Source organism: Aulonocara sp. 'chitande type north' Nkhata Bay, linkage group LG6, assembly GCF_057382095.1.
Source record: "Aulonocara sp. 'chitande type north' Nkhata Bay isolate Kocher_YH1m ecotype deep benthic linkage group LG6, A_spYH_male_GT1.1, whole genome shotgun sequence".
Taxonomy (NCBI): Eukaryota; Metazoa; Chordata; class Actinopteri; order Cichliformes; family Cichlidae; genus Aulonocara; species Aulonocara sp. 'chitande type north' Nkhata Bay.
The window spans coordinates 12,556,813-12,567,539 of NC_141349.1; the positions used below are offsets into that span (position 1 = coordinate 12,556,813).

The window sequence follows — 10,727 nt, forward strand, 5'->3', positions numbered from 1 at the left end:
ACGCGGGCAGAACGGGTGAAAACAGATAAATTTGAGGCAATCTCTGACATCTGGACACGCTTCAATGAGAACTGTGCTAAGAGTTTCATTCCAGGAGAACACATGACCATAGATGAACAGCTTTTCCCTACCAAGGTTCGGTGTCCATTCACACAGTATATCGCAACCAAGCCAGACAAATTTGGGATCAAGTTCTGGATGGCCACGGATCTGGAGACCAAATATGTCTGCAGTGCATCTACTTGGGAAAGGACCCCAGTCGTCAGAAGGAAGAGAGGCTGGCAGAGAACGTGGTCATGAAACTAGTGGAGCTGTTTTTGGATGATGGGAGAAACGTCACAACGGACAATTCCTTCACTTCACTGTCGCTGTCGCACAGACTACTGCAGCGCAAAACAACGTTACTTGTGCCAAGTAACGTTGTTTTGTGGACTTTATTCACCGGCACGGTGAATAAAGTCCGCCGTGAACTTCCTCAAATTGCAAAAGACACTGCACAGCGAGAGGAATTCTCCACTTCAGTGCTTAGAAGTGGCGGTGTCTCCTTCACAATTTATGGACCTAAAAAAACCAAGACTGTGTGTGTTCTTAGTTCCATGCACTAAGATGTGACGATCAGTGACGGCAGAAAAACACGTCTTAAAACTCATTTTTACTCTTTGGCTTATGACACAGTCTGACCCTGATTTTATTGTTTTAAATGTGTTTATATATATATTACTTATCTTATATTATTATTACTATTTTTCTCATTTTTTTTAACATGCTCAATGTATCATGTTTGGCATGTCAAGTGTACAGCACTTTGTGTTCAGCTCGTGGCTGATCTGAAAGCGCTATATAAATAAATTGCTTGCTTGCTTGCTTGCAGAAAGAGGAAACCCAAAGCAATAAGAAACTATAACCACATGAAGGTATGCGAATGTGTGTATAATTTTACATCAGTGCTACAATGTTTTCTGATGTGTGCTATACAGGCCTATAGAAAAAACATATACTCATGACTCTCTCTCTCTTCTTTTACAGTGTGGTGTAGACGTGTTGGACCAAATGGCACGCATGTATTCTGTAAGAGCAGCAACACGCAGGTGACCAGTAGCGGTTTTCTACAATATGCTGAACCTGGCGGTGGTGAATGCCTACATTTTGTATAAGGCATGCACAGGGCGGACAGGCAAAAGAAGATTGTTTCTGAGTCTTCTAGCTAAGGAACTTTGTTGCCGATTCAAGCAGCACAAGAAAATATTAGCACAGAGTGTGTGTGTGTGTGTGTGTGTGTGTGTGTGTGTGTGTGTGTGTGTGTGTGTGTGTGTGTGTGTGTGTGTGTATACACCGTGTATACAGAAGGTAATCAAGGCCTTTTACAGCACAGGAGAACTTGTCTGTTGAATAGCTTTGAAATGAAAATTGTTGATTCTTGTAATTTCTGCTTTCTGAGATGATAAATATAGTTTTAATGAGTCACTTTGACATAATGTATGTAATTTTATTTTTGGTGTTTGGTGTTAAGAAAAAGGAGTAATTAAATATGGCTTGCTAATACATGTATTAATAAAGGTAATATGTGAGCTTTATATTTTTTGAAGAAAAATGAGATCAAACTAATATATTAGAGGTTTGGTGGAAGATGTTTGCTTATTTGTGAAAACTTCACCTCTGGGATATGTGATGGAGCACGGCTCATCTACTGATGTCTGCCTGTAAGAACATATTTTCCCTTTAGCATAGGTCACACTAAAGCAGGTTGCTGTGATGGAACCTAGAAACAAAGAAGTGATCCTGATTGTAATGATTTGCTGTATGACCCATTCTGTTTGTTTTGTAGCAACCATAAACATCATGACTCACCCACAGAGACTTCAGAGGCTCTGAGATCTTTGTAGCCTTTGACAGCACAGGAGTATGTGACTGCTTCCTCACTGCTGAGCAGCTCTTGGTAAAAGTGTGTTTGCATCACTCTCTCTCAGGTCATTGATGGTTAAAGTTGGGTTTTTCTCTTCAGACATGTTGTACGTTACACCAGGGCCGGCCCGTGGCATAGGCCGTATAGGCAAATGCTAAGGGCGCCGTCCATCAGGGGGCGCCACGCCAGTGCCACAAATGTTGAAAAAAAAAAAGTTGGTACTATTATTTCTAAATACAAAAAATAATCCCACGTTAATTAAAATGCAAAGTAAAGCTTATTTAATAGAAATATTATTTGTTACAACATTACACTACACTGCTGATGTAGGGGGGCGCCACCTAAAATCTTGCCTAGGGCGCCAGATTGGTTAGGGCCGTTTCTGCGTTACACGTACAGAGAGCTCACTCTGAACTTACTTGTAACCATCCGAGTGTACAGTGAACCATTTTCTGCTTGAACTCAGATGTTGATGTGATCAGTGCAGATCCACTGATGGACCTCTGAGACCACAGTAATAGTAATTAATTAGTTAATGAATTAATTAATTAATCCAGCATAAATTCAGATTATTAATTTACTAAATATGTAATGAGTAAGTAACGTAAACCTTACTTAATAATCACTTATAGCTAAGATGTACAAGATGAAACCCAGAAAAGTTTAATGAGCATCTTTCAAAAGATTCATCTTCATCTTCGAAGCATAAAGTTCACAAAATCAAAGAAAGGGAAAAGAAAAGACATAAGAGTCAAAGAAGAAATCTCAGCCTTTTACTGGTGGGAATTTTAAATGTTGATTATCACCTTAGTAATATACATTACTTTTTAAAAATTTGTGTTATGATTTTAACGGTTCTTCCTCTCAACTGATGTGGTAGTGATAGTCAGTTTTGCCAGGAGATGGCAGCGTAGCTTAAGTAAGTGTTGCTAAAACCAGTCGAGATATTCATGAATAAATTTAAGTGAAGCTTTGAGCTCCTTTTACCACTTAGCTGCAGGTGCATCTACGAAAAACATGAGTTTGAATTCTTTACTGGTAACTGGTCAAGGTGTGAGCTTTACCTCAAAGTCAAGGTCACCAGGAAGTTTAAAAAATAAATTAATACAGATTTTATACAGCTTATTCTTCTGTGATTTGTGAGTACAGAGGAAATGTATACTGACTGTGACAGCGTCATTTGGCTGTTGCATTCCTTCTCTTTTCTTTTTGTCTCGTTCCTCATTCTCACTCCAGCAGTTTCAAAAGGCATCCAAGTCACTGAAATTTTCCCTTAAGCTGTGCAATAAAAAGAACCTTTAATACAACCAGACCATCAAGAATATATTAGGTGCAGCTGAGATGATGGTGATGATGAACCAGTTCTGAGTCCTCTGAGTCTGGGATCAAGATTTTTACCTTCTGTTCCATCCACAATAATGTACAAAGTGATAATACCTAAAATAGAACATTTATTAGAACTGAACACATTTATTTGTGTCCAGTGAAAAGTTCCTGGATTTTAGTACGCCTGATTTCAGACAATTTACTGGTTTGCTTGCCTTTATATGAAGCTAAATCTGACAAAGTTTTGAGGCTTCCTCTTATTTGGTGTGAGAGAGCCTGACAGAGACAGAGTGTCTCAAGTTCAAGAGCTGCTAAGTCTTTAAATATCTTAGTTTCAGTTCCTATAAGGAACTGCATCATCGCAGAGGAATTTTGGCCAACCCTTCTTTACAGCATTGCTTCAGTTTGCAGACATGTTTTTATGCACATCCCTCTTAATGACTCAACACAGTTTTTCCATCAGGCTAAGGTAAATGGCCTGCATTTGTATAGCGCTTTTCTAGTCCATAGGACCCCAAAGCGCTTTACACTACATTCAGTCATTCACCCATTCACACACACATTCACACACTGGCGATAGCAAGCTACATTGTAGCCACAGCTGCCCTGGGGCACACTGACAGAGGCGAGGCTGCTGGACACAGGCGCCACCGGGCCCTCTGACCACCACCAGTAGGCAAACACAGGGTTAGTATCTTGCCCAAGGACATTTGGCATGCAGCCAGGATGCAGCCTGGGATCGAACCACCGACCTTCTGATTAGTGGCTGACCTGCTCTGCCACCTGAGCTACAGCCACCCCTAAGGTCTGGAAAGACTGGACTGGACCATTGCAACACTTTGATTCTTTTCTTTTTAAGCCATTCTGTTGAAGATTTGCTGATGAGCTTGGGTTCACTGTCCTTTGTATGACTCATTTTACTCTAGGCTTTAGCTGTCAGACAGAGGACTTTAAAATATTTTAGAGTCAAATGTGAGGGCCATGGCCACCTCAGTGACTGGAAGGTCACTGAGTTCCGATACACATATTATGAATATACTTCATTTTGTTTGATTATTTATTTGAATCAAGTTTAAATCACATTGTCGTTGGTTTAGGACGCCTTAGCTGCACAGCAGCTTGTGACAATCAGAAGCCACACCTTAGCTATTAAGAGTGGCTCATGGTCAAAGTTCCCATTCATTTTACCTGAATCCCTGAATATCTCACTTCATAATCATTTATTTTCTTAATACATTAATTTCAACTTCCTGTGTCTCTTCCTCACTTTTTTATTGGGATTGTTGTCCCTACAAAAGCACCCCACTGTGACTGTGAGGGCTTGTTAGTAGTTGTTACTGATTGTACTGCTGACAGTGCAGTGACAGCAGCCCCAACAGCTAACATACCGATTCTTTTGATTTTACTATTTTTTCTTTTTGTTTTTTGTTTTCTCTTAACTTGTCAACTCTTATCCTTTCTCATTTCTTCAAAATTAAATTCTGTTCTTCAAGGTGCGTATCGCGGATACGTGAGGGCCCGGGTGCCTTAAGATATATGGCGTAGCAGCAGTTCAGCTGCCCAGTTCAGCCCTGGTGTCCTGGTTCTGTGTAGGCAAAACTGCCCATATCATCAGCCCTCGTTCAGTGTATATGACTTGTGTGCTTAATTAGTTTGAGATGCTCTCCAAATGTGGTGCTGTTCATTATTTGTATTGACCATATTTGTTCAGTCTTTTTCTAATTGCACTTAGATGAATATTAATATTTAACATGCTAACTGAGGCCTTTGGAGTCTTGTAGTTCCTGGGGGGATTTGCAGTTTCTCTGAGCCTTATGTGGTCTGACTGGGGTGAATTGTCTGGGACGTCTACCCCTATGAAGATTGGCAACTGTTTTGAATGTTTTTCACTTGTCATCTTTGTTTCATCTTTCTCATTGTATAATGATGGACTTCAAATTGTGTGAAGAAAACACTTTAGTGTTAAAGAGTCCAAATCTGGTACTTAAATACAATTGAGAGGTCATACAGAACAAATCATGTCAAACAGTGAATCTGCTCTTTACTTAAATAGTTCATTCCTACCTGAAAGGCTGAAAAAAGATTTTAATTTTGTGAGTCTTTCTCCAGACAAACTGCATTCAAAGCAGCTCAGTTAAACATGTGACATGGCTACATATTATTATATGTTCATCAAAAACCTGACAGTGCTGACAATGAAAGCAGAGACAGGGGACAGTGTTAGTGGTTATTTTGTGGTACAGACAAAAACCTAACAGAAGACAAACCTGCGGACACAATGGCTTTGATGTTTTTATTAGTGACACCCAAAGCACACAAAGTAATACAATGTCTAACAAAGTTATCAAAAATAGCACCCTTTAAGTGGGTGATCAGTAAATGCACACTCGTGGGCTTTTGGACATAGCAGAATTTTTAAACGGTTGCGTCATTTTTTGCAGGTTTTTGTGACAGACGTACATCATTACCAAATATGTTTTAATTCAAAAGCTTGAGAATTTCTACTTGAGCTTTTCAATTTCAATTGATTTCAATTTCTACTTATTTCTACCTTTATTTTATATTCCAGTGAAGAAAGTGTAACCCACAGACAGATCCAGATGCTGCAGTTTCTCTGCTGTGATGGTAAAGTAATATCACTGGAGTTGAAATCATCATGGTAACAAACGTTTCTTTATTGAGCATACAGTGGCTCAATGGTGGAGTAGAGGTCAGCTGTGTGGTTCTCACTGAAGTGCAGTCTGCTGTAGTGATGATCATCCTGCTCTGCTGACTGAGCTGAGATGTTTTCATACATGGAGTCAACGTTCATCTGAGGAGACGAGACAGTTCTTATAAATTTATATCAAACTGCATCAATAACTCATAGCTGGTTGTTTGTTGTTTGTTACATTGTCACTGTACTGCACTGTCACTGAGATTCTCAAATAGAACCTGTCTGACAAACTGAAACAAGTTAAGAGACCTAACCCCCCCAAAAAACAACCTCTAAAGAACTTCAGGTCTCAATTGTGTCAATTAAGGTCAGAGGTCATGATATAACAATGAGAAACAGACGGGACAAAAATGGCAATGAACTCAAAAATTATTTTTCCTGTCAGTGGTAAACATCACGACTGTTCAATGTCCAATCAATTACAAATCTAGTTGAAGATGATATTAATGTAATGTGTGGTAAGGATTGCTGATGTATATCTGACTTATTTGATACAATGATGAACATGAACATCGGGTGTAGGTAGGGACACTGAAAAGAATGCTACAGTTGGTTACTCAGAAAAAGGCAGACATATAATAAGTTTAAGCTTTTTTCCAGAATAAATGATCGTGTGAGGAAAAAAGGAAAGATGAGAGGATGTTTTTCTAACAGCAGAATTATTTGAATCTTATTTCGTACCTGCTGCACTGATTCTGACATTTCTCCTCTTGGAGACTGACTGGAAGTCTTCTTTTTTCTGTTGCATAAAAGAAACAAATCAGTGAATGGGTAAAACATTTCACATCACACTTTAAACATAACTGGTCTTAGAGATAACACAGTAACGTTCACCTGATCCACCAGCAGACAGTGAGAAGTATTAAAACCAGCAGAGCAGCAGAAACTCCTGCAGCTGCTGGTGTCCATGTTCCTGTGATACTTTGGACAGTGAGAGTCTTTGGAGCAGAGCTGATATCTTTGTTGGTTTTCACAGCACAGGAGTAGCTTCCTGCATCCTCCCTGCTGACTGGGTCTAGGATCAGATGTTTGTTCTGGTTCTCTCTCGGGGTCAGAGGTCGACTGTTCAAGTACCAAATGTAGTTTGTGTTGTCAGTCAGAGGACAGCTGGTGCTGCAGGTCAGTGTGACTCTCTGACCCTCTGTCACCACTGCAGAAGGACTCATCTTCACTTTCAGCTCTGAAAAACACTCAGACTAGTCAGTAAATGTAACACAAAGTAGTTCTCATTAAAGATAAAACAAGATTTGGTGCTTTTGGTTTTCACTAACTTCTGAAGAGTGCAAGAAGCAATAAAAGGCAAATATCTGTAGCCTTTTGACTAAATAAAATATTTCTTATCGCATCATCAGCTGAGGAAAATTCATGCATTTTCATCTTGTTAATTCAGCTGAAAGCATTGCAGAGGATTTTGTGTTGACTGTTATTTTTATTATTTTTATACGAAGAAAGACAAACCATAATTACCTGTGACAATCAGAGTAACTCCAGGAAAATCAAACTGTTTCACTTCTTCATTTCCTGTTGTGATGGTGAACCTGTATTCTGCTGAGTCATCTCTCTTCAGCTTCTTTAATCTGAGGATGTGTTGGTTCTTCATGCTGTCATCATACTCCACATGATCTGCATCCTCAGTCAGGTTCCTCCTGACGTCCTCCTCAGCATTTCTCTTGACTTTATACCAACATTTAGACTGTATCTGCTCGTAGTCAGGATGTGAGTATTTACTGGAGATGTTGACTGAAGATCCTTCCAGAGCACAGATTCTGCTGTGGACATAATTCAAACTCCAGCAGGAATCACTAACACCTGAAATATCAATGAAACAGAGAAGAGATATTTTAACTTAATTAGTCAAATCAGTTTATTTCTATCACACATTTAAACACAACAACAAGTAAAAAGCACTTTAAAGTATACTTAGAATAAAAACAACCAAATAATTAACAAAAGCAATAATAAAATAATAACATTAAATATATATAAAAGAAGAAAGAAATACGCTGGGCAAAATGACAGACTGACTTACTCTTGGGTGAGACTGAAAAAGCTGAGCAGAAGTCAGGAGATGAATACTGTTAGTATCATAGATGAGCAGATCTGAAGAGGGAGAGTTTTGGATCTGAAGCTGAGAATTGTGATGTGATCACCAACGTTTTAAAACTGATCCTGAACTTTACAGGAAACCAGTGTGATGATTAGTCTTAATTGCAAGAAGTGGTGGTAATACTTTGTAAGTGGAGAGACAATAAGTTTACTCACAGACGTCAGCAGAGCGCACATCCTCAAGACCTTTTACAGCACAAGACAAACTGTCATGATTAGATCTGGAAACTAGAATCTGTTTTCCCTCCTGCACTGTAGGCTTTCTGGTCTCATACCACACAAAGGAAATCAGAGGCTCAGTCAGAAAACAGCTGCTGTTACAGGTCAGTCTGATGATACCTCTGTGTTCAGCAGGAGTCCTCTGGACATGAATTTCTGTTGGGAGATGATGAACACATTTTCCACCAGTTCATCTCTGTCATGTCAAATAAATTAACAAATAAAAATGAAGTTTCAAAGTGCAGTTTGTCCAGAACTTCACCTCTGGGATATGTGATGGAGCAGGACTCGTCCACGGATGTCTGCTGAGAAGAACACATTCTCCCTTTAGCATAGGTCACACTGAAGCAGGTCTCTGTGATGGAACCTGAGAAAAACCAACAACTTTCCGTAAATTCATTAGAGTCTGAAGAGTAAAGTGTTTGTGTTTAACATCTCATAACATGATGAGGAGGTGTCCATCATGACTCACCCACAGAGACTTCAGGGGCTCTGAGATGCTCGTAGCCTTTGACAGCACAGGAGTATGTGACTGCTTCCTCACTGCTGAGCAGCTCTTGGTACCAGGGAGACCAGTCCTCATAGAGAAACTCTCTGTTCTTGTACCAGATGTAGGCTGCAGGCTTTTCAGTCAGAGGACAGCTGCTGCTGCACATCAGTGTTACTGTCTGTCCCTCTGTGGCAGGAATCACCTTTACCTGCAGCTCTGAGAGGTCACATGACCAACATGAATACACTGATCATTCATAAAATCATTCATTTGTGATGCATTTGTAAAAAGAACTGTACCTGTAACTTGGAGATGAATTCCACTTTGTTGGCACTTTGATCTGTCAGCAGTTTTAATGCAGCAGTAAAAATTTCCATCTCTCTCTGTCAGATTATTGATTGTTAGAGTGAAATTACTCTCTGCTGACATGCTGTACTTTACATGTGTTTCCTCTACTGAGAACATTATCTTGGAGACAGTATCGTGTCCAGTGTACCAGCTATTTCTTGCAGTGGGATGTTGATGTGAGCAGGGCAGATTCACTGATGAACCTTTCAAGGCACAGATGCTGTTTGCTTTTCCCTGAACACCTTTAACACAACATGTGATTAGAAAACATGGTGAACATTTATGCTAACTTTCTTTTCTGTGCTAATCTGTGATGACAGCATGTTACTGTGAAGGATCACAATCTGGTGCTTTGATACACTTGACAGTTCAGAACTTCAAAACAAGAAAAAATCATGTTAACAGTAAATCTCTTAAGTGAGTTTTTTTTAGGAAATTCACTTTAATTTAACTTCTGAGAAAAACTTGTAACTTTCTGCCTCTTTTTCTAGATTCCAGAAACATCATCACAGTCATCATGAGGAGGAGAAACAAATTATTCCTACCTGACAGACACAGAATGAAACCCAGAAACAAACATCCAGCTTCTGCCAACAACATGGCTGCTGTAGATTTTCTCTTCTAATCAAAAAGTTGATTATGTGAATATAATTTAGTCCTTGCTATGACTTCTGTTAATATCAAAATTTATAAAATATCAGAAATGTGAATAAATGTTCAAATTCATGAGCTGTCTAAGAGGAAAACCTGAATACAGAGCTGATTTCAGTGTGTCTGCAGGACAAACACGTTTTAACACGACCAAAGTCACTTCCTCCTTTATGATAATTTTTTTTTCACAACAGAGCCCTCTAGTGAAGCATGCATGTTTGCAGCAGCTATTGGACTCTTACTTTTGAATTTATAGTGGGTTTTTTTGTGTATTGTCACACTTCTTGTCTTTGTTATTTTTAAAATTTACAAAGCATCCCAATTAAATATGCTACATGACCACATTTCATTACATTTTCATCAAAAAACCCAAAGTTGTTACTATTGGCAGAGTAACAACAATGGTGCGGCATTAATGGTTATTGTGGTGCAGAAAAAGAAACTTACCAGAACCACTAACAGGCGTGATATTTTTATTTTTCAAAATATCATTTCATTTCATTCATCTGTAAATATACTTCAGTAAATGAGCAGTAAAGGTAGTCTATTGCTATATATAATAAATACATGTGTGTTTTTATATATTACTAGTATACTCACCTTTGTAAAGTCTAAATTAAAAAAAATCAGAACAATAAGATTTACTGATAAAGATGCAGTGACTGGCCTATATTAGTATACAGAAATAGAAAAAAGAAGAAAAACGATTAAAATTTTTTTTTATAACACATCAAATGTCTTCACTGGGTCTATACTTCATCCATGTTTGGACGAGAGAGAGAGAGAGAGAGAGGGGGGGGGGGGGGGGTATTATATGAATGGTAGCAGTGTGAGCCTCTAAAAGCTGTGTGTACTGTTCAGTAATATTCGTACCCTCTTTTACTCTGTTCTATTCATATTTTGTGGGAACCAAAATTTTCATTCATTTTATCTCAAATATCTTTAGCGTTTCTCTGAATTTCAATTTT

General features: G+C 38.8%; 1 protein-coding gene across 1 annotated transcript; it reads right to left on the reverse strand.

Annotated features, from left to right (window-relative positions):
* Nucleotides 1-6,672: 6,672 nt before the first annotated feature.
* Nucleotides 6,673-9,868, reverse strand: LOC147327368 (uncharacterized). Its single transcript, XM_086297522.1, has 7 exons — nucleotides 9,654-9,868; nucleotides 9,060-9,350; nucleotides 8,743-8,976; nucleotides 8,533-8,637; nucleotides 8,208-8,426; nucleotides 7,413-7,754; nucleotides 6,673-7,125 (listed from the first exon to the last, which is right to left on the reverse strand). The coding sequence occupies exons 1-7, from the start codon at nucleotides 9,706-9,708 to the stop codon at nucleotides 6,776-6,778; spliced, it is 1,596 nt and encodes a 531-aa protein (XP_086153648.1). The 5' UTR covers nucleotides 9,709-9,868; the 3' UTR covers nucleotides 6,673-6,775.
* Nucleotides 9,869-10,727: the final 859 nt, after the last annotated feature.

What these genes read in the sequence shown, in the direction of transcription:
- LOC147327368 (XM_086297522.1), bottom strand. Translation starts at nt 9,708, where the DNA reads ATGTTGTTGGCAGAAGCTGGATGTTTGTTTCTGGGTTTCATTCTGTGT. An exon ending in AATTCATCTCCAAGTTACAG is followed by an intron (nt 8,977 to 9,059) that starts GTACAGTTCTTT and finishes GTGACCTCTCAG; the next exon opens with AGCTGCAGGTAAAGGTGATT. An exon ending in AGTTACTCTGATTGTCACAG is followed by an intron (nt 7,126 to 7,412) that starts GTAATTATGGTT and finishes AGTGTTTTTCAG; the next exon opens with AGCTGAAAGTGAAGATGAGT.